Raw genomic sequence first — 24,713 nt, 5'->3', positions numbered from 1 at the left:
CTCTGTTTGCGCGTGCCCACAGAGAGGGCTTTGAGTGCCACCTCTGGCGCCCGTGCCATAGGTTCGCCACCACTGCTCTATGATTAACACCCTAGCCTCCCTTAAAAGGCTCCTTTAGAAGTTACAACAATGAGAGGTGGATTGCTGTTAACAATGAAAACACTGAATAAATGTCAAGTATTACTATTACACATTCAATTGCAAATGCTTTACACTGACAGACCATTACATCTATTCCAATATTGTTTATTCTGACTAGTGACAGATGTCCAGGGGTCTCAAGAAAAGGTCTTTTCTAGCCCTGTTACTTGAGATTATTTTATGGGAAGATGCCAGGGATCAGACCTTTCTCATATAAAGCCTGGTGCTCTACCAGCAAATTATGGTCTCTCACATAAGCTCCTGGAAGTGCCAGCTACTACTGCTTCTCACGGCTTTTGGGAATTCTGAGCTGAAAATATACACACAAATTGTTGTTTCAGGGCACCGCCATGATTTTCCAGAACAGCTGAACAAACCTGAGATTCTTGGGCATTATGAACCACCACCACCCTCCAAATTTCATGAATGGGTACTTACCAGCAGAAGCAGCAGCCAGCATCACCTTCCAGTCAGCTCCAATTGGGCAAGGATTGTTCAGCTCAGGGAGGGTGGTTACCAGCTGGTGTGAGTCAGCCACAGGGTCTGGCAAGGCTGTGAGCATATCTGGCTATTTCTCCTTCCCTCCCACCTTTGTGGGGGCAGGTCTTTTTTCCTCCCTGTTTACAACACTGCAAGTAGGAGGGCTGGGAGCACTTTATTCAGAGACCCCTAAAATTGGACACTTTGATCCAATTAAAAGGCAGCACTAGCTCCCCTGCAATTCTGGTATCATTTGGTTGAAATACAGCTATTCCAGTCCTTTGCCCTGGCAGATTTCCCAGCATAGCCCTATAAGGAATAAGGGAACCTGAATAATTCTGAAATCCCAGAAAAACCCAAACCTGAATCCCAAAATGGTACTGGGGAAGGGTCTAAATACCCACTGGTACAGTTAGCGGAGACATTAGCCCCTGGTTCCACTTCCTCAGTTCATGCCCCCTAGCCCTGAGGAGTGCAGAGCAGGGGCGCAGTTAGGAACTTGCTGTGTGCAATTTGAGTGCGGGGCCAGCCAGTTCACAATGCCCTGATCTCCACATGTAGTTTGGGAGTGGTCGTTTGCTGCTGGACCCAAGCCTCACTGAGGCCAGCAGCAAATTGAGCACTGGGGCTGACTGAATCTAGCTTTATACTGTTGGCTCCACCACCCCCCCCCCCCTCCAAGTTTCTCTGATCAAAGGTAGCACTTGGGGGTGGAGCCAACAGTATAAAGCTAGAGCTGGTCAGCACCCAGTGCTTAGTTTGCTGCTGGTCACGGTGAGGCTTGGGGCCAGCTTCCAATGTGTAGTTGAAATCTGGACCCAGTCAGCTGAGGTCAGCATCAAATATGCTATGCCACTCCAAACTCCACGTGGACTTTGGGAGCAGGGCCAGCTGCATCCCCCCTGCAAATACCATTAGAACATAAGAAAGAGCCTGCTGGATCAAACCAGAGTCCATCTAGTCCAGCACTCTGCTACTCATAGTGGCCCACCAGATGCCTTTGGGAGCTCACATGCAGGATGTGAAAGCAATGGCCTTCTGCTGTTGCTGCTCCTGGGCCTCTGGTCTGCTAAGGCATTTGCAATCTCAGTTCAAGGAGGATCAAGATTGGTAGCCATAGATTGACTTCTCCTCCATGAATCCGTCCGAGCCCCTTTTAAAGCTATCCAGGTTAGTGGCCATCACCACCTCCTGTGGCAGCATATTCCAAACACCAATCACGCATTGCGTGGAGAAATGTTTTCTTTTATTAGTCCTAATTGACATTGAATGCCAGTATTCATGCCTTTTCCAAAATCCAAAAACTACCAGAGGAGATGGGATTTGAGGTATACATTCCTACTTCTCACATCTTGGAAATGCTTTTCATTGCATCTGGACAAAGTGGTATCAAAATGTCCTCTCAGCCCTTTTAAAAACTGTGTCTTCTCTTTACCTGGTTTTTAAAATATATATGCTTAACTTCACTAGATATTTAAGGTGTGGAGGCTTGAGAGTCTTACTGGATTTATTGTACCAAATCTTTGCAGTTATGTTTCCAAGTAACATTATTAATGGTTATTACTAGGAAAACTTGCAATTTGTACAGAGAATGTCTGAATGATTAAGAGAACATATCTTTTAGTGAATCCCTCTAAATCATCTCACTCTGACAGTTGCTACATGATTTATGTTTGGGTTTCTTAAAAAAAGATCCGAGTTGCACAAATGGAGACACTGATTAATAAAATGATCACACCCACAGAAATTCTAATCTCAGAAAAACTGGACACAATCAAAGTTTGACGTAACATGGTGGTGTGAAAAAAGCAAACAGAATATTCTTTATCACAGTGTTTGTGTTAACAGCTGTTCTTGCATTCTGTTCCTGCTGGAAGTTGAACTATCCCACCCTAAAAAATACCTTCTGTCAAACTGATTGAGGTGTTTACTCACCTGAGTTGCCTGTCCCTGCATACAGCCACCATCACCAGCAGATTTCCCAGGATAGCCATAAGAATAACTGCAGAGATGAAGGTGAGCAGTGCAATCTTCTCTGCCACGCCAAATCCCTCAGTTGAGCTACAGAAGAACAGTAATGAGAAGGGGTTATAGGGGAATACTAAAGATGTCTGAAATATGGAACTAGAGATTTGCAACCCAAAAAAGTTGGCTGATGGGTTTGAATCCATGGAAGAAAATCAGAATCTCTACCAACAACTTTGACACTCATTTCCAATATTCATTACTTTTATTCTTAGTACCTAGAATGTTTAGAAGCAAATTGAAAGAGAAAGATTCATGGCTCAGGGACAACATATATTACACTTTTCTCTGTCAATTGACTATTTTTTGGTGTGTGTGAGAGAGCGAGAATAAAATGCTGTCATGTTGCAGTTGACATATGACAACCCCAGCAAGAGGCTTTCAAGGCCAATGAGATGCAGAGGTAGTTTGCTATTGCCTTCCTCTGCAGAGTCTTCCTTGGTGGTCTTCCATCCAACCTTGCTTAGCTTCTGAGACCTGATGAGATCAGGCTATACTATACCATTCTATATCCTGAAACATCCATAAGGGCTCACTAGGGCTAGGTCCTAGTATATGTTTTGGAAGTCAATATTGTACCTTGGAACAAAGGCTCTGATACCTTATATTAGAGCTGAGTATTTTCGTGAAATCTGGCTAATGGTTACTTAGGTTACATTACTGACTAATCATAGTTAGCTGCGATGTCTGCTTTATTCACAGTTCCAAGTGGTCCTGAAAGTTAACTGAACATAACTTCAAAGAGTGTGCATTAATGATAAAAAGTTTTAAGGAGCCATCATAACTAAAGGCACACATTGTGAGTCTATCAGTTCCGAGTCACAATGAAGAAACCAGATAAAGACATTAAACTGAATAATTACAAAACCTCTGGAAAGAATGCATCATTACACCCATCTCTGTTGGGTAAATCTATGTATCATTAAAAAGAATGTTCTTATCTCAGAAAACAGAGACTAAAAGAAAGGCTGCATACACAGAGCTACATGTGGGTGTTCTTTCTTTTCAAACATCCTTTTCTTAGACTGAGGTCTTGAACAATAAAACCATGAAACTTAAATAAAACCCATATGCAAGAAAACTTCACTTTGACTCTTATCTGCAGCCTCCAAAAATGAACAGCAAAGTACAATGAGAATCAGAACCCTCTAAAAGGAACTGAACCTTTTGCTCTAAAGTTGCTCCAAAAAACTTGGGACTATTTATTAAAACATGGCATCACCCATTTTAGCCTAAATTGGGACACACTGGGGAATTACAAAAGGATATGTACGAAGGAGTCCACTGACTGAAGAGGGCAGGGACAGAGTCAGTCTGAAAAAGTGATCCTTAGTAGACAACCCAGAAAAACCTCTGAAAAGGGACAACTAAATCTTGAGTGCATAAAGATTCTACATAATACAGAGAATCCAAATAGAAAGGAATATTAACATTAGATAAAAGGCCCAGGGCAAGTGGAGAACATGTCCTCTGAGCATCATATGAGTTTAAATCTCATCCCTTGCATAGTCCATGTGGGTGTTCAATGATATTTCATTCCTATTTTCTAATCGCAGTGTTTGGTACGAATCGCTTCTACAAACTAAGAATTCTATTGAATTAACTACAGAAAACAGATGTACGGTAACCATTGTAACAGATTTAGCAATCTGCATCTTGAGAAAATTCAGCACTACTGATTTTCAAAGTATTGGAAGAATGTCTTCTCTGCCTGACTTTTAGAATTGTTAGACCAAATGTCTGACCTCTTGAAACCAGCACTCATTTATCAGTCCAAGGGACTTAGAAACCAAGGTAGAAAAAATGTGGTATGACAATGGCCACATTGAAGATATTGGCTGTTACGGATTTTCCACCTTTTCATCGAGGTTTCAACCTCCCCACCACAGCATGTTTCCAGTGAAGACATCTAGGCCTATCTCGGATTCAAGAAATGTAACAATCACCACTACTACGTGATCGACTTGGCAGGTCTCTTCTGATTGGCTGTCGTGCCGTGTTGGGGTGGGACCTTTTTCCCCCCAAAAAAGTGCTGATGTCATAATGTCAGCACATCATCACATCATCACATCTTCCCCACCCAAGTTTCTGGTTGGTTCTCGTTCTCTCGCGAGAACAGCACCGCGCGCACTGATTGGTTATAAGGCATTTGCATCATGATCCATGGTGGGAAATTGAACCAAGATTAGACCCCTGATCCTCCCCTCCAAACTGGATCGAAGACGTGGGTTTTTTGAAATAGTAGTACTTTGAAAGCAGGTTTGGCAAAGACGCGGGATAAGGGGTGAATGAGTGCCAGAACTGGGATGAATCCTTGTTCGTCGATCAGGCAGTGGGGAGTTCTTCCTGAATCCTTGATATTTCGTGTAAGTATCATGCGATTAATTGACCATGGGGAATCGACCATAGTGTGTGTGTCTGGATCGGTGTGTGCACCCCTATTTGTGTGTGGGCTTTTTCTTTTGCTCCTGGAATTGCTGGTCATTTTCCTCTTCAGCGCTGCTTTCCCTGCACATCCCTTCAGGACTGGTAACTATCACCCATCCCTGAAACCAGTGGTGGGATTCAGCAGGATCGCACCACTTCGGCAGAACCGGTTGTTAAAATTGTGCTTGCAAACAACCAGTTGTTAAATTATTTGAATCCTCCCACCAGAACCGGTTGTTAAATTATTTGAATCCCACCACTGACTGAAACCCTATCCAACTTTCTCCCTTGTCTCTTAGTCAGCTCTTGTAATGGCTACTCTGGAAGGTTGATTATGTGGCACTCCACTCCACTGAGGTCCCTCTCTTCCCCAAGTCCAACCCTTCCCAGAATTCACTCCCAAGCCTCCAGGAAGTTTCTACCCTATATAAACCTGTTCATTACTAAATATCATACCATACAGCAATTCACCTCTGTCCCATTATATGCAGTATTAAAACTCTGCCCACGCTACATTGAATCTTGATGTAGCAACTGTCCTTAAATGAAGTAACAGCCCCACTAAGCCCACATCCAAAGAAAGCTTGCAGTGAGATTAATTTAAAATGGTTGGCTTGGGATAAAGCACTGATTAAACTAACTCCTTCCTGCTTTTGAACAGGTCAGCTATTATAATGAATTTGTAAAAGGCTCTCATGTCTCTCACTCCACCTATTAATCCATTTATTTACTTTAGAGGAGGAAGATTCTGGTTCGGCTTGTGGGGTAAGATAGCAATCTCAGGCTATTTTCAAACCTTGTTAAGAGCACAAATAGTATGGCAGTGTGAGGATGAAAAATTCTGGAAGAAGAAAGAGGTTCAGAGGAAAACCAGAATTAGGTGAGAGCTGGATCTAAAAGTTTACGTGGGAGAGATAAAAATAAAACCGTTAGGAAAATTGGTTGTTTTCTCTTTGGACAAATGTAGAATTTTATATTCAGATGCATTCCTCCATTCCCCCCAGTTTTTCAATCCTTTTTTTTGCTATTCTTGATAGCCAATCAGAATGTCATCCCTGAACCAAGAAGAACAGATGGTAATCTGACTGTGAATTAGAGGTCTAGTCCAATTTTGAGAACAAACCCTCCTTCACCTCTAAGCCACATGTAGAGCTTAGAGATGCATAAATATAAGCCTCCAGTGGGATTCCCTGCAATCACTGCCCACTAGCATTCAGAATGGGACAATATTTTTAAAGGCAACATTGTGTGTGGTGCTGTGTCACTTGTACTAAAAACCTGGAAATGACATCGAGTAGTTCTAGAAATTGCTGGATACTGTATAGTTTTGCCATAGAGTTTTCAGCCATTCTTAAAGCTACCTCACCATGGCCCTGCACACCAACCCCACCAATTGCCAAACCATGTGTCTTATATAATCACTGTATAGAACTTGGGTGCTGTGTGGTTTCCGGGCTGTATGACCGTGTTCTAGCAGTATTCTCTCTTGACGTTTCGCCTGCATCTGTGGCTGGCATCTTCAGAGGATCCTCTGAAGATGCCAGAGGATCCTCTGAAGATGCCAGAGGATCCTCTGAAGACGCCAGCCACAGATGCAGGCAAAACGTCAGGCGAGAATGCTGCTAGAACACGGCCACACAGCCCGGAAACCACACAGAACCCAAGTGATTCCGGCCGTGAAAGCCTTCGACAATACACTGTATAGAACTGTTTTCCTTTATCAGTCAGACATCAGTCCCATAATGTCAAGTCTTTAAAAGTAAGAAGATTTTTCTGGGTTTTTTTCCTTTTAATATCATTATTTATCTGCCTGCAATCACAGTTCTTTACTGCATTTATCTGGACAATGGTGGTGATGTATAATTTGAATATATAAAATTCTGTTATAATTCTTTGCCTGTCTCCTATAGCTATCTAACTGTGTTCTGTCCTTATGCTGACTGTATTTTTGGATTTCTTTACTGGCCACATGTAAAGTTAATTGTTGGTAATTCTATTCAAAAAACTGGCTATAAACCTGTTAGCTATCTTAAAATACTCCTTAATTTCATGTGGCAGTCTTTGTTTTAAAATCGCATTGTACTCCTTTCCTTTTAGAAATATTTTGTATTTTTACTATAAATATATTGACCTGTGAATTTATATATTTTATGACACCTTATCTATACTATTAATTTTTATTAGAAAACATAAATAGTTCTTTGCTACTTATTTCCATCATCTTTATTTTCCTTCTCTGTGCCATAATCTGATTACCTATATGACATTTGTAAAGCTTATTATTCATTGTTATTTTGATGTATTGTCCATATTCTATTAAAATCTTATGTAGATTTTAAAAAACCCTCATTGATGGAGTTGATGGAGCAGACCTTTCCCTGCCTCCACCTCCCCTCCCCTCCCCTCCACCTCCTTTTTGTCTTAAAAATCCTCTGTATGGGGCAGAGGACACTTATGAAGAAAATGCATCAGGGGGCCACAGGCTAGATAAGCTTCCTCCTCCTCCTCCTATTTCAACCAATTCCCAGTCCTCCACTACAAGCCTCCACATGCATTGCATGTTGCCCACAAGGGCCCCCTATACTTACAAAAGATTTTCAAGACAAACTGCAGCCTAGTGTGGGAAGAAAAAAACAGGGGGGAAACTGCTCCATAGCTGGGTGCTGTGTGGTTCCGGGCCTGACAAGTGAGTAACAATGAAGTTGCCAGGCCACTCCTATTCAGATGCCCTCATCTATTGACCTTCACTCACAGGTATATATACTCTACTTGCTTTCCTTTCCTACTGTCAGATCCTCTGAAGATGCCAGCCACAGATGCAGGTGAAATGTGTTCTAGCAGAATGCTGCTAGAACACGGCCATACAGCCCAGAAACCACACAGCACCCCAGTGATTCCGGCCGTGAAAGCCTTCGACAATACATATTTCCATAGCTATTTCTGCTGGATCCATTACAGTGAAATAATATGAGTGGAGGGGACATGGGGCTTAAACAGTCAGTCATGTTGCTAACAATTACAGAATGTCCCAAAGAGCTGTGTAAAGATACAACAGAAAGCTGCTCCATTTTTTTACATTCCATAGGGCACTTTTCATGTGCTGTGTGCACAAAATAAATAGAGTATGATGCACTTGCAATGAATGTATGACGCACTCATGCCTTTATTGAAGGCTGAGAGATCCCCAGCAAAGAACCTGTTTCAAAGAACTTCAAGTGCAATAATGTCTTCCTGCCTTTCTCCTTGTATTGTATACATATTCTTTTGGGAGATGGTTCATAGAAAATAGAAATCTTTGAGGGAAAGTGTTGGACTTGACAGTCTTCTGGTCACTTCCAGAGAAACCTAACTCAAATTCATTCTCTTTTTTGAGGAAGCAAGTTTAAATGGCATTCTGAAACCTTACTTGCCTGGGTAAGCAGAAGGAAGAGACAGCAGATGCAGCACAGAGAAAGTCACCTTGACAAAGAAGGGGAGGGGGGAACCAGCCCAGCAACACTAGATCCTTGTGAGCCGAAACAGAATCTCAATTTCAAGGGGAGCTGTCTTTTGTATTACATGTCAGATCTTCTTCATTAGAACAGAACTGAGTGACATTAATCCATAAAGATTAGGTACATATTAATGAATTATTCATTAACATTATATTTAATACCAAAGGTTTTTAAAAGGTTAGAAACACTGATTATTTTTTTTCACATATCTGCCACACATGTTTATTTTGCTCTTCCTCCAAGAAGCTCAGGATAGCAAATATAGTTCTACTCTATCCATTTTATATTCAGGTCAGCCCTGCAAAACACATTATGCTGACAGAATGTGTCTAGCCCAGGGTCACACAAAAACTTTATAGCTGAGTTGAGATTTTAGCCTGGGTCTACCTGCCTCATATACCCGCAATAGCTTTGTTGGATCCCAAACTATTCAGTCATCTTTTCATAAACCAACTACAATCAGGTTTTCATTACAGCAGTGTTAAAAAATCCCATTCATTCCAATTGGAGTTAAAAACAAATACCAGTAAGTTATTATTTACTTGGAGCTTTACAGCATATCATAGTACAAGTATTTTGTCTATTGGTAAGGGGAAATATGTACAGTTTCAGCAGGGAGCTGGTAGAAGCAGTAACTCATGCTGATAAGCTACTAATACAAGAAAGCTGTGTAACAGGATTATTTCCCAAGCAGAGAGGATGTTAAAAGTCCAAATACATGTTTTACATCAGTATCCAGGAGCTTAAAAGCAGAACAAAATTCAGGCATTGCATAAAGGACAGTATGGCGCATTTGAGAATATTGGCTTTGAACTGTGGAAATCTGATTTCAGTTACCACTCCAGCTGCAAAACTCACTGGGTGATCACAAAATTTTAAAATACTCATGTTTTCTGTCTATATTTTAGTATGTTTTATCATACAAATAATTCTAAATGACATTCAGAAAGTCTCAGTTTTACATTTCACTGCAAAGGAGAATATGCAGTTTTTAAATACACCCATTTTAGTAGGATGATTTACATAATTTTTCCAGGTTACATAATGTATATGGGGGGAGAACAGCTCCCTTGAAGCTAAAACTGTGGGTTATGAACCCTGAGAACTGCACTCATGTAAAAAAAAAAGAATATTTCAGGGTTGTGTGATTTTTGTTTACTTATAATTTGCCTAATAATCACATTAACTTTTTGTTAATTGCTTAATGTAGTAATCATTCAGTTTTGCAATTTTTTCTCCTGTTAAAATCCTATCATTATACTAACTTGCAGGTTTGCAAACACCTGCAGAAGACAGCTGCAAGAAAATAAATGTGATTCCTGACCATGCTTAAATTAAAGATACCATCCCTTTCTCCTACGGTAAATATTGGAAAGGAGGGATTAACAGCATATCCTATAAAGTATGAAAATGAGAAAAGGGGATAGCTTTGTGACATGTTTGAAAACTTGTGACATGTTCGGAAACTAAAGAAAAAGCCCAACAAATTGAAATTATTTCCTTACCTGAGAGTGGACTGTATGTCACATAGCATTCCTAAAAAAATATGGCATTGAAAGGCAACAAATGGAAACTAGCCCTTCTCGTGGAATATTAGCACTGAAGTAGCACCAGGATGGCAGGTTGCAGGTTTTCTGGGTATTTTGTTTTCTGGTTTTTTTCCAGTGCAGCCCCAGGGTGGTGGTGGGGAGCTTTAGACCACATGAATTATTCCTTTAACCATCTAATCAGCTCCGATAAAGGGTAGCAGCAAGCTTATCTGGATCATGCAAACAGATATGACAGTACTATTTACCCATAAGAGCCACACAGCAAAAAGTGGATACCCTGTTTCCCCGAATATAAGACATCCCCTGAAAATAAGATGTAGTAGAGGTTTTCTGAAGTGCGAAATATAAGGCATCCCCTGAAAGTAAGAAGTAGCAAAGTTTTTGTTTGGAAGCATGCCCGACGAACAGATCACAGAAAAATAAGACATCCCATGAAAATAAGACATAGCGCATCTTTGGGAGCAAAAATTAATATAAGACACTGTCTTATTTTCGGGGAAACACGATACAAAACGAGCCAAGGCTTCAGTATTCCTATGGCAATGTTTTTATAATGTTAGGAGATCACCAGGAGATCCTTATTTTTCATGCAGCTGGAGGCCAGTTTGAGACAAGACCAGTGATCAGGGAAGATGAAGAATAAGTCATCCGACTTCAGCTGGGCCAACTGGCTCTTTGTCATTATTAAATATGTTGAATTTCTCCTGAAGATCTAGGTGGGATGCACTCTTGCACTGAACAAGTATTTACGTGCAATTCACCAGGTCTTAATGGATTTTGTTGGGCCAGCTTGACTTGGATACAACGAAACATTCAGGATGAGGATGGCTATGAATATGTTATTTGCTTGGGATTGAAAACATCCAGAACTCCGGTTACAATGTATAACTCTAATCATCCAGTGCTAAAGCAGAGGTCAGGCAACAGTCACCTTTTGACTGTGCCACGGAGACAAACATGTCCTGCTGTGAAGATGCCAACCATAGCGGCAGGCAAAACGTTAGGAACAAAAGCTACCAAACCACGGCCACACTGCCCAGAAAATCCATAACAGTCACCTTTTGGCTTGTTTGCATAATGGTACTGTGAGTAATTTGTCTGTAGTGATTCTTACTCCACCATCCCAGGAAACAAAGCACTAAAGCCATACAGTTGAGAGATCCCAGCCATACGGAAGACGGATCCCAGCTGCTCAAAGTATTGCAGTATCTGTCCCATGTGTGTGGATACATGTCAGTGGCAAGTGTGTTAGAAATCTACATACACTCCTTTAAGCGTTCAAGTGCAAAGTCAGTGATGGATAAAGAAGCCAATGTTTGGGTAAAAACAGCAAAAGAAACTAGGGAAGGTTAGTTGGCAGGCACCTTAGTGGCCCTCCCTTGCACATCATGTGGGATTTTACTCTTGGAATTCATAGCAAGAAATTTGACACCATCTTCCACTGAATAAGGACTCAGAAATGTTAACTGATGGGCAGCCCTTTCCGAGAGTCAGCCTCCACCCCTAAAGAGGCTTTCTGGAGGTGTGGGGAGGCTTGAAAGGTCAAAAAGTGTCTCCACTGTCGAGAAGCCACTAGGGGCCTCATGGACTGACACCACCCAAGTTTGAGGCCCAGGCTGCCAGTGGAATACTGACAAAGACCAGGAGGGGGCTGACTAAAGGCTAGTCAGCTCCTCCCAGAGACATGCACCCACCCCAACGCATTATGCCAGCGGTGGTGGCAGGGGCCCTCCAATGCTGGTGCAGCATCCAGCATTGGGTTCCAGCACCGAGAGAAAGAGAGGGCTCCGCGGTGGCTGCATGCTAGCAGAATTGCCCCTCCGCTGGGGTAAGTGCCCAGGGGAGGGTGAATCCACATCACACCATTCCCAAGAGCAGATTCACCCGCTCCTTTGAATGTGTCTCTTATTAAAACACATTAAGTGGCTTAGTTAAACTGATCTAACAGCAAGAAAAGGAGAACCAAACCCAACACAGAACAGAAAACAAGAGACAGTTGGTGTTGTTGAAGAATAAATTAAAATTCTTTCTGAGACCCCTATGCTTTTCACAAAAGCTTCATCAGGAGGAACTACAGAATACCGTTATTTGAATGCTTCTTACATCAATACCTTCACATCAGAGTCACAGCAGGGTAGAAAAAGCAAGATTCTCTACACAGGGAGGGATTTCCTCTTGTAAAAGCATCTCTTTAAAAACATCTCTTTTCCAAGACAGCAAATAACCCTGAAAGCTGAGCTAAAGACTCATTTAGATGCCACAAGTAAATCAGACTTGGGCATTTGCTTTGGGATGGATAATGTGAGTCAGCCTTGCCTGACAAATGGGTAAGGCCTTCCTGAAATTTTGCCCTATAAGTAGCTGCGATATACCTCTGGGCAGTGTATATAAGTAGCAGGGGAGAGCTGTTCCTCAAATGGCACCATAACAACATTAGGACAGCTCAGTTAACAATGGCCAGGGAATTCACCACAACCACAAAATGTACTTATGCTAAGTACATTTTATAAATCCCTATAATTCATCACAAGTGTTTTCCCCATTAGAGATTTCACCTTCACAACATCCTACAGCTAGAGGTGTCAACATTTCATAGGATAAAACACCAAGGAAGGTTTTCCTTCTAAAAAAAGATAATAATTAGACAAATCTTTCTGTTTAACACAGTACAGCTTTATTCAGTGTAACTGCAGCTTCAACAAGCAATACACATGTGGCTGAGCTGACTGCAACCTTGAGAAAAGTTTTCTGTTTCATTCAGTGCTGTTGACAGGTGTTTGCTATGGAGCCAGTCCTAGTTTCAGTCTCTTGCTGAAAAGTTGAGCTTTGGGTCATTGCTTTCTGGTCAGCTAATAAAATGAGCTGGTTGGCTTGTGCATTTATTACAATTATCTTAACTTGGGCATAAATCAGTTCTTCCTTCTGCATTATCTGTTCAGAAGGTTGAACAATACATGTCTGGGGATGGTGTCTGCAGCTGTCCTGGACTTCTCCCCACCTCCCCTGAAACTGCCCCAGGAGAGCCCAGCTGCCTGCTGTGTTGCTGACCCCGCCCCACTCACTGTGGGAGTTAGGATGGCCAGAGGAAGCAACACAGGACTGAGTCATGGTGCCACCGATGGCCCAACCACTACCCGGAGCTGGATGAGCAGGGGAAAGCCAACAAGATCCAGTGATGGGCAGCTGATGGAGCAGCCAGCAAGCCCAGTGGGCAGGCCCCCGGCTGCCAGATGGGCTGTGCCTGGAATGCCACAGGGAGGAAGAGCAGTAATGCCTGTCTCCACCCACCCCTAAGGAGGAAAGCAAGATTAAGGATTGGGCAGAGGGCCAGATGGACAGCCCAGGTGTAGTTTGTTCTGAAAAGCATATTGTGTTAGGACTAGGGCTGATCAATTGATCACAGATATTTTGATAGACTTTAGACCAGAACACACTAGTACAGCATTTCCCAAACTTTTTTTCCCCATGGCCCGATTATTTTAATACCGCTCCTCCATGACCCACTAAAATTTTATGACCCATTTATTAGTAAAATAAAACAAATTTGAATGTCACCCCACCACACGTCTGCTCATGCTGGCTCAGCAGGGGCGAGCCCAGCCCCACACCAGGCCTCATCTGCATGCGTCGTCGTGAGGGAGGGCCCCCAGGGTGCCGCTTCCACCCTTGTAGCACCAGTGCCTGCCGCACGCTGCGGCTCCATCCCTAGCCTCTTTCTGGGTGGTCAGCTGGCCGAGGAGGAGCCCCAAAGCTGCTGTATCGTCCTGGCTGGTCCGGCTCCGGGATGGCAGTGCCCTTCAAACAATGACAGGGTTGGGCTGGGTCGGCCCCAGCCCCGGACATTAGATGACCCAGCATTTTGCTTTTGTGAACGGTGCCAGGTCACAACCCACCATTGGGAAATGCTGGACTAGTAGATAGCTGATATGTGTATAGACTTATGTTAAATAGCAAAGGCTTATGGGTATGCTGTTGAAATTATCACCATAACATTAAAAGGTAATCTAAAGCAGGACTGGGCTAGCTAAAAGAGCAAGAGGGACTGAAGGCAGTCTTCCCTGAAGGACAAAGCTGTTTTACAAGCTTTGGAGGTGTAAAAGGACAGACCAGAAAGCTGAATTTGTTAGCTGAAAGAACTGAACTTTCTTCCATGAGAAATGCAATGCATGGAAAGGCTGAGCAATCCTTCAGAGAAGCAGTGACTGGAGAGAGGAAGGAACAGGACGTGCCATAGCTGAACTCTTGAAGAGCAGCACTGAAGCACTCCAGTACAGAGCTGCCCCATCTTGTCTTGCCAGGAGAAAGGGGGATCTGCTCCTAGGGCAACTACTAGGCTAGAAGACTCATATGGTGTCTTTCCAGGAAGACTTCCTTTTTTGGCAAGAAGGATTGTTTTGGCATTCTGGTCTAGACTTGGTCTCAGGAAGAACCCACAGAGCTGTCTGCAAGGGACTGTGAAGAAGGCTCAGGTATATTGTAACCCGCCCAGAGCCCTTCGGGGATTGGGCAGGATATAAATCCAAAAAATAAAATTTAAAAAAATGATAGTGGTTAGTGAACCAGTGTTGATATCGTTGGGAATGTTTTCACAAATCATTTCAGTTGTAGTTTAATAAATTGGATTTATATTTTGAGTTTATTAGAATTTATTCTTTAGACTTTAGACAGTCATAATAGACCCAGGGAGTGATTTAATTTAGGCAAAAAACCACAGGAAGCAAGAGTTAAACTCCACCACGCTATCACCACTTCTTCCATCTTCAAAGCATTACAGAAACCATTCATCTCCACCTCCTCAATAGTTCACTGTGGCAAACCACCTCATGTGGCAATCAGACGCATAGGTCTGAATCCCACCAAGCCTTTTACAAAGATCATCTCTTACTTAGCAAAGTACAAGGAAGAACCTTAGCAAAGTTCCAAGGAAGAACCATCCTGTAACCATGCACCAAATTGATAGTTTCAGAGGGGAGCCATGTTGGTCTGCAGTAGAACAGCTATATTCTAGTTCAGTAGCCCCTTTGAGACCAACAAATATTTTAGGATATATGCTTTCAAAAGTCAAAACTCCCTTCATCAATATCAAAGGACAAAAGGAGCTTTGACACTCAAAATATTATATCCTGAAAATTTTGTTGGGCTCCATGGTGCTACTGGACTCAAATTTAGTCATGACCCAACTGTGAACTGATCAAACTCTTTGGTGTTTGTGTCCTGAAGTGAAGTACCTTAAGGGATCTGAACTAAGATGCATTAGAAATACACTACTGCCATGTTTGTTTTCTTCCTTGACTGTTTGTGCAAAATGCTCCTTTTTTGTGCATGAAGTGCTTTTAATCTTGCATTCCCACCACCAAAGTATTGGCTATCTATGTGAGAAGCTGCTGGTGAGATGATAACTTAAAATGCACTGCAGTGGTTTACTAAAAAAGAAGAAAATGGTAAACATATCCCACCAGATGTAAACTATACAAAGCTAAATACACAATGTAATTTTCCCTTTTGGAAATGCATAAAACTCTTTCCAATTGTTCTTGCTATCTCTGCAGATGGCTGCTATGCAGCTGGGGAATGTTATGTTGAGCAAAGTAGAGTGTTGGAGCCTCACTGTCAAGGGAAGGGTGAAAACTCATTTCAAAACAGATATCAGACAGGTATATTCTCTGAATTAGGGCATTTTAATTTGATAGTTAAGAACATAAGAACTAGCCTGCTGGATCAGACCAGAGTCCATCTAGTCCAGCATTCTGCTACTCGCAGTGGCCCACCAGGTGCCTTTGGGAGCTCACATGTAGGATGTGAAAGCAATGGCCTTCTGCTGCTGCTGCTGCTCCGGAGCATCTGGTCTGCTAAGGCATTTGCAATCTGAGATCAAGGAGGATCAAGATTGGTAGCCATAGATTGACTTCTCCTCCATAAATCTGTCCAAGCCCTTTTTAAAGCTATCCAGGTTAGTGGCCATCACCACCTCCTTGTGGTAGCATTATTCCAAACACCAATCACACGTTGCGTTGAAGAAGTGTTTCCTTTTATTAGTCCTAATTCTTCCCCCCAGCATTTTCAATGAATGCCCCCTGGTTCTAGTATTGTGAGAAAGAGAGAAAAATTTCTCTCTGTCAACATTTTCTACCCCATGCATAATTTTATAGGCTTCAATCATATCCCCCCTCAGACGTCTCCTCTCCAAACTAAAGAGTCCCAAACTCTGCAGCCTCTCCTCATAAGGAAGGTGCTCCAATCCTTCAATCATCCTCGTTGCCCTTCTCTGCACTTTTTCTATCTCTTCGATATCACTTTTTCTATCTCTTCGAGTTCTATATCACATGGATCGTTTACAATAGAGCAGCAATACTCATTTTTGAAACAACATTTCAGACTTCAGAATGAACATTCCTGTATAAAATAAGGGGAGAAACAAAGGCAAAGTCCATAGCAGTATAGTTTGATTCACTAGTGTCTAAATCAAATATGGGAAATAGGATTTCATTCTAATCCTGAAGAGTCACAGTGACATTTTGGCATCTGTTTGGTTCAAAATGAAACAAAGTGAAATGAAGTGAAAACTCTCCAAAAAGTCTGGAGTCCACTCCATTCAGAAGGCACCATCTGTACATTATTAGTGGTAGATGTTTTGCTAGTTGGTACCATCTTCTGTTGACTGCCCTAGACAGTTACTGGGTTGCATAAGTAGAAACCAGCTGTGGATTCCTCAGGAATCAACACAGAGCATTCAGTTGTTTGTATTTATTTAACATTCATAAATCATAAAACATTCATAAATCACTTCTTCTTGATTTATAAAGGGGTATATTATAAAACATGTCAAAACACCAAACAATAAAACAATCACATTTCATCAACCTAACAAGCAACCAACATTTATAAGCCTTCAAAGGTGCTCTTCAGGTCAGCAGCCTTACATCTACTAAAAGTTGACAAGGGAGCAATTTGTAAGGTCAAGTTGCAACCATAACTAGGTCACTTGTGGGGTTGGAATGTGGTGCCTTTTAGCTGGTTCCAAATCCAAAATCTGCATTCATGACTTCCTAAGTTCAAGGTGTACACTACATTAAAGGTTGTTTACAGCAGCCAACTAAAAACTGCAGTGATCAGCCTCCTATCAAAAAGAAATCACGAGGAACTCATTGTATCAATAATACAATTTCTGCTGTAGCTAAAGCCTTCTGAAAAAAATTAGAAGTGCTACTACTATTTCTCAATGCCTGAGAAAACAGAGAAAAAATAATATTTTAGATTTTCAGAGTGGAATTCCTCTGATTGGGAGGAAGTAAATTTAAACTTATGAATTAGAACTACTCCCTCCATGCATATTAGAGGTCTGTAACAGTCATTTTTCACAATGTGGCCACTGCAAGAGGGTCACATGAAACTGATTCCTTCCACATAGTTGGTGCTCCAAGCAACAAGCTGTTTGATATATATATATGCAGATCAACACTCATGCATTGTATGTCTTTATACCAATGCAAGGTGCTGCCAAAAATGTGAACATGACAAGCTGATATAGCGTGAGGCAGCCACTATATGAAGTAACCAACATATGGAGGCAGTCCCAAACAGCTCAATGCACATCCTCAGATAATTCATTTGCACGAATACTGCTACATTATGATCACAGAGGGAAAGGATAAATATGAGTTAAAATAATTAGCACCTGAACCTGATTTTTAACCATGCCTATCCTCACTAAAATGAAGCAGCCACAGTTTGTAGTTTTAGTGTTAAAATCAAGGTTTTTTCCCTGCATGGTTCTTTTTTTTTAAATAAATGCAGAGATTGATCGGCTTGCTATCAAAGAAGAAAGATTCAGACAAAATGATTACTGGTTGGTAAGAACACTGAAGTCATCTGAGGAAGCAGACAAGTGCTGGTGGTGAATAACTGTACAAAAGTGATGAGGAACAAAATAAGGGGGCTGTTTTTCCAAGCATGTCATAAAAGACATTGCAGCTGAGGATAATTTTGAAAGTGTGTAATTCAAGCTTGTTTTCTGTAAATACTGTAGATGTTCCGTAAGGTCAGAAGTTGCTCATACAGAGAATATGGAAAATGACTATTTGCCATCTTTCCCCTTAGGATTGCTGCACCTGGATTCCTGATGTCATGCATGCATAGGATCATATGCTTTCTCTACCCAATGCATTATTCTTTCTGTGGCATGCACACAATCTAAGATCTTTAACTAAGGGAAGGCAGGGAGGACTATATGGATGGTTTTATAACTAAAATGACATGATACATGTACAATTGGGTAGCCAACATTGCACCCAATTTCTTTTCATTAACAAGGATCCTACATTCTTCACTGCCAGGATCAACTCAACAGGCACCAAAAGACACAAGAGAGGTCAGCTTATACTTGGGTCATGTTAATATCAATATACTTTTTCTTACTTTTCCATTTAAAATTTTGAGAAAATATGAAACTATACCTTCATTAATCATAAAGGCAAACACAAACATACGCATGCCCAAAGACATAAGCAAAAACTCTATAAGATTTATACATTTGATTATGGAGCGCGGCAACTAGAAGGACTATTCAATAGTAATTTCGCACTAGAAGGAACACATCCAAATTCTGAAGAGAATTAACCACACAATAACAATAGTCCAAAATAGTAACAAATACTTAAACATACAAGAATCTAATTTCCAGGTTATTTAAAATCTAAACTGTGTTTGTACTTCTTATGCAAAACAGATTATTTTCTAAACAAAGAAGCACATCACCCAGATATAATGCTGATAGTGCCCTTTTCTTTTCTTTTGAAATAAAGTTCCTGAAATATATGAATAGCAGGATAATGTTATTTCTTTCCTACTGAAACATGGTGCATTATCAGTGAATTGCTAGCTTATGGCATTATGAGAAATGCAGGTTGTGTAACAGAGATTACTCACTGGGTTAATGGTTTTTGCAGCGCTGAAAAAAGAACAATTAGAAGGTGGTATCAAAAGCCACATTGATGTAACTCTCCTCCATTGCATTCAGTCTACCAGTTACATTCTACCTCCCAAGCCCTGCTGTCTGTGCTCAGGTTGGCCCACTTCCAGGAATTATAACTGAAGAGAAATTGGTAGCTTTGGAAGGTAGAATGTATAACATTATACCCCGATAAGAGTCCCTCCTTTCCCCAAACTTTGCTCTTTCCAGGCTACATTCCCAAATCTCCAGAAATTTCCCAAACCAGTGTTGGCAACAGTATCTGTGCCCCTGCCTAGTTAGACAGGGAAATAGAAAGTGACTATAAACAGGACTTTTACAGTAATGGTATCTATCTATGGAAGGATTCTCCTACTTAATGGTTACTCACTGCCTGATCTTTACTGATGTTTAGGTGTCAGCTCAAACTACTCCTTTTTACTAGGCATTTAATGTTTTCAGTCTTTTATAGCCTATTCTAATCGAAGGATTGTTTTGTGAACATTTGAGGGTCTATGAATAAAACATTGGTCCAAAAATTGTATCATCCTGGCCCCCGAGTTTATACCACTCCTCTCTCACTCATCGACATGGGCAGGACCAAGGAAGCTGGAGGACACTGCCCCCCAAGCTTCACCCCCTCTCCCAGCTAGCAGCTGGCAGCTGGCAACTGGCAGTCCCTTCTGCCCTCCCCTCTGGGGAGAGCAGAAAGAACTGAAAAGCTCTGTCCTTGGTTCCTTTGCTGTTATAATCACAGGGGTGGGGCTTGGGGCACCAAGCCCCACCCCCATGCTTATAAAAGCAAAGTTGCTGAGGACGGAGCCTTTCAGTTCCTTCTGCTCTCCCTGGAAGAGACTGCCGGCTGCCAGCTGGGAGCTGGGAGGGAGGATGAGGCCTGGGGGTGGGGCTAGGGGATGGGGGGTTGTCTCTGGGTGCCACTTTCCCACCGTATGTCTCTCCTTTTACTCATAAGTGCTTGCTTAATACATGCTCTTCGCTTATTTTAAATTGTTTTGATAATGTATGTTGTTTTACACTTTTATGGCATTCATTTAAATTGTGAGCCACCTTGAGTATATCTTTGGCAACAAAGTATATAAATACTCTAAATAAACAAAGAAATATATTTGCTTGTCTAATGCAGATATCATCTCAACACATTCTTGTCTTATAGGGATATTAGGTTTTTAATTTATAAGCTATTAACGGTTTCATTTTCTGCACACTGGAGTCAAAGAAACTAGCTCTCTTTAGTTTCATATCATGGCAGTTCAAATCTTAGACAAGATGAGACTCTAAGGCTTTTTCAGCACAGCAAACGTATAACAGGTTGCAGTTGGGATAATGGAACCAGTTTCCCTGTTTTTACATTCACATGTATCCGTGCAGGCAGCGATTGGAGCCCATGGAAACAGTCTGAGTTGCTGTCGCACCTTTCCATGGAGACCCGTCTTTAAAAAAAAAAAAACTTCCCGTTCATGCGTAGCTACACAGGTATGCACGAATGAACCCACACAGCAGAGCCATAGTGAGGGGGAACTGCGCCTGGGGCACACATGCGCCCTGCACCCCTGCCACACCCCTGCACCAGCAAGTGCCAATTGGTGCTACACCACAGCCACACAGTCATGCCAGTGTCCCAGGATACGACCATCGGCACCTGCATAGCTACAGAGAAGCAAGTCACGACATTTTAAAAAGGAGAATGGAGGCAATGAGCCTCCTGCCTAGCCATTTTCTTGCAAGTGGCTGCAACCTGGGATTTTTGAAAAAAGTCACTTCTTCAGCAATTTTCAAAAAAACCGGTTTTGGGGGAATAACATGGGGCAGACTCATTTGGGGGTGGGATCTGTGCAAAGTTCACTCCCAAAACGGTTTTTTTAAGCATATTTCACCCATGTTTTGGTTTTGTATTGGCCCATGCAGAAGGGGCCACAGTGTAGAATCCAAGGCTTAGTACTTACTAAGTACTAAATCTGTGTCAAGGCTATTCCTCTTCAGACTGTATCTAAGGGACGCAGCTCCATAAAAAAGAAAAAAATACTTCCATATAGAAAACTTGATTTCAAGGAGAAGATTAGTTCAGGAAATGTCTGACCCAATCTTTACCAAAGGAGTCACCAACAACTATGTTGGGAATGTGGTGCCTCTGCCTTGAAAAAGACCCCCCAGTCCCCCAGAAAGATTTCCCAAAGGATTCCTGACCCCCCCCCCACATATATATATATACAAAAAGACACCCTATACCACTGTGAGAATTCAGGATTTTTCAGGAATCCAGAAAAAATGTGGGTCGCATATACTCCTCATGTCACCCACAAAGGTCCTTATGATCCTCTGATAGTAATTTACTGGTGACACCCAGCCCCAAGGACATTTGGTTGAGTTTCTTTTCGGCCCTGGCTCCTACTTGGTGGAATTCACAGCCAGCAGACATCAGGGCTCTGTGGGATATAAATCAATTCTGCAGGGCCTGCAAGACCGAAATTTCACCAGTTCTATGATTAAGACGTTGGTCCAAAAATTGTACCATCCTGGTCCCTGAGTTTATAACCCTCCTCTCTCATGCATAAGACTTTATAAAATCAGGGTTAAGAGTTGAGATTGATGTGTGGGCAATGCATTGTTTAATTACCATCCGAGTAATTAAGTATATCAAACTATTTTAATATTACTACTGAATTTTAAGATTGTGCTTTTAAAAACATCTGTTAGCTGCCCGAAGCCAATAAAAAGAAGGTTCCAACAAGTGTCAGCAGCTAATTAAATGGAAATTTCATGAGACAGAAGCAGCAGTGGAGAGAAGCATCTGGAATGCAGATGGAAGGCAGAAAATCTTCAGGAAGAAGAATGAGACCTTCTAAGAACTGGGTGAGAAAGATATTGAAATAAAGGAGGATTTGCCATTGAGAAGAAGCAGCTAGAAATCTGTAGCTGAGTCTACCTGATGAGGTGGAAAGAGTACCTCAGCAGAAGACTGCAAAGTAGCCTATTCCATTGCTGATAGGAAGTTACAGACTAATCAGAATATTCTCCATCATGAATAAGCCTGTAGGAAAAGTCACTGTGGGAGCTGAATCTTGGCAACAGTCCTTTTTTGGGAGCCAGAGTGGCATTAATTTATTTTATTTTAAATTTATTTTATTTACTCGTTTAAAATGTTTTTGTGCAGCATTTCCACCCAGTTAGGGTCCCCAACGCAGCAAACATGAAAACATTAGGAACATATGTTGGTGATATACTATTTATGCTGCCATCTGTGTAAATTATATCAGAATGTTTTAATTATTAATGTGCAGTTTTAAGATTGTGTTTTTAAAATGTGTGTCAGCAGCCTTGGGCCCAGCTTTGGCCACGGAAGGTGTGGTATTGGGTCAAATAAAATAAAATAAATAAGAAGCCTAATACCACAGTATGAGGAAAGCTCAGAGGAGTAATTTGTATATGTACATCATTTAAGTAACATCAGCATGTTGCCTTCATATTGTTACCATGACTAATCTCTTAAGGAAATGACTGTGCGAAAAAGTGTTGCTTAACTATAATTGTTTGTTCAACTAGTTGTCCTTAGTGCAGGCACATATGGGGGTGGGGGTGGGGAGGGACTGTGTTCATGCAGGCCAGCAGCAGAATATTTTAGTTAGCTTTAAAAGAGCTTTAGTCATATAGAAGGGCTCCCCTTCCCCAGTCACACTCTTGGACTAGCTGCTCTTCTCACCTAGGGTCACATGACCAGGTGGAGGAGTGCACTGTCCCTCCAGTTCTCCCGTTGCCACCGCAAGGAGCCACCACTTGCACTAGATGACAGCTCACAATAAGGAAAGTGAGAGGGCCATGTGCCTGGAGAGAAGCCCACTAGATGAATGAACAGTTCTTCCTCTGGGGGAAAAGTTTAGTTGTATTGTGTACCGTCAACCATATGCTGGCACACCAGTCTTGTTCTGGCTCATACAGACTGAGCCTCCATCCTATAATCTATGCCTATGTCCATTGGGATCCTTATCTGCCCATTCTGGAGTACTGCCTGGCATTTCCTTGTCTTACAGCATCAGGCAAGGTGTCCTCATTTCACTGAGGCCGTTTCAACCTGCACGAGGCGGGGAGAAAATGACGAAACCTGGAGACGGTAAAAACGCATGGCGCCTCCAGGCTGCCATATTTCTCCGCTGACGGGCGAAGCGCGCAGAAGCTGCGAGCGCCGCCGCTGGGCCGCTTCCATCGCCGCCTGGCTGGGTTCGCGAGGCCGGCGTATTCCGAAGCAGCTTAAGAAGCCGTTCTTTTCGCGAATGCGCCGCCAGTGAAGCCATTTCGCCAGCAAGCGAACGGCATGCTTCACAGCGACTCCCCGACCCGGGTGACCACTCATTTCCTTGTCCCTGGGCCTCGGCGCTCGCTGAAGGTTTTGGGGACACGCCTCGCCCCAAGCGCCGCCTCGAAAGCAGGCACGCCAGGGCCAGGGCGGGCGGTCCCCAGGAACCTCAGCGACACGCCGAGTGCCCAGGGACAAAGCTAAGTCGTGCGGGCGCCAAGGGCCGCATGGCGCCCGGCTGCCCGCTCTTCCCTGAGACCGATCCGCGCGGGGACGGATCGTCCTTAGCGTCTTCGGTCGGGCGCCAGAAGCGCCCGGACCCAGCTCGCTTCCACCGCCCGTCGCGTGGAAACGGCCTGATATTGTTTTTGAGATTCAGAACCTATACCAAGTGCAGTTTTGATGAGAAACCCTCTACTGTAAACCTAGTAAGGAAGTTCAGAATAGTTTAAGTAACATACTGAACATCTCCAAAGGCTGGGTCTACAGCACAAATGCTATTGGCATACACAACCATTCTACTTGTATATTAGGTGAGCCATTCCAGAGAAAAGCAAGTTGTGTTTCAGAAGATTTTTTTGTTTCAAAAGCTGTGCTTGCCTGTAAAAAATCTGTACTTGCTCAATTAAACAGGGTGAGTATGTCTAATTCTGTCAGCAAAGAATGTACCGTAGCATCCCAAACTATTGAGTGACAATGACACAATGTCATCATTCGGGTTACTTTTTTATCATTGAACTTGCCTTTCAGTTTCTAGGGAAACACTCTGCAGCACTATATTTATCAGTACATCTTTCCAAACACCTCCATCAACACTTAATTAACAGTACAGTAAAACTCTCCTCCAATTACTACAAGTTGACAGAAAGATTGTGCACAACAGTAACAGAACTTGGAGGAACGGGCAATAGTATGAGCTGGGTTAGGTTGTGGGTTGAGGGGAAGAATCTCAGGAGAAAAATGAAAAGAAAAAAGGCCTTATCTACGTACAGGAAGTTTTTACCATAGACTTCCTAGCAATTCCTAGAACTACTTGTAAGTGACAAAGGGTAGCTCCAGGAACTGCTGGAAACTCTAGAGTAAAATTGGAAGTTTTTACCCTAAAGTTTCCAGCAATTCCTAGAAGTACTCTTTGTCATTTCCAGGTAGCTCTAGGAATCACCAGGAACTCCTGTTAAGAATTTCTTGTAAACTGATGAGGTCTTTAAAAAAAAATCCTGCTGCTTCTTCCAGCAGTGGCAAGCCACAAGACCTGGGGTATCTTCCTCCTTCACTAGGGGCTTGGCAGCCCTTGCTGGCATCAAATTGGAGGGCATCATTTCCAGATCTCTGAATTTTGT

At 42.3% G+C, this 24,713-nt stretch overlaps 1 protein-coding gene across 1 annotated transcript in view; it reads right to left on the bottom strand.

The window, feature by feature from the left end:
- The window catches only part of HTR4 (5-hydroxytryptamine receptor 4), a 227,619-nt gene that overhangs the window by 106,154 nt on the left and 96,752 nt on the right, over positions 1-24,713 (bottom strand). The window contains exon 3 of the mRNA XM_048492226.1: positions 2,557-2,682. Within this exon, the coding sequence (XP_048348183.1) occupies positions 2,557-2,682 (126 nt within the window). The remainder of the gene's footprint in view (positions 1-2,556; positions 2,683-24,713) is intronic.

Source organism: Sphaerodactylus townsendi, linkage group LG03 (assembly GCF_021028975.2).
Source record: "Sphaerodactylus townsendi isolate TG3544 linkage group LG03, MPM_Stown_v2.3, whole genome shotgun sequence".
In the NCBI taxonomy this organism is placed as follows: Eukaryota; Metazoa; Chordata; class Lepidosauria; order Squamata; family Sphaerodactylidae; genus Sphaerodactylus; species Sphaerodactylus townsendi.
The sequence above is the reverse complement of the archived record's forward strand: the minus strand, read 5'-3'. Positions and strand labels throughout refer to the sequence as shown.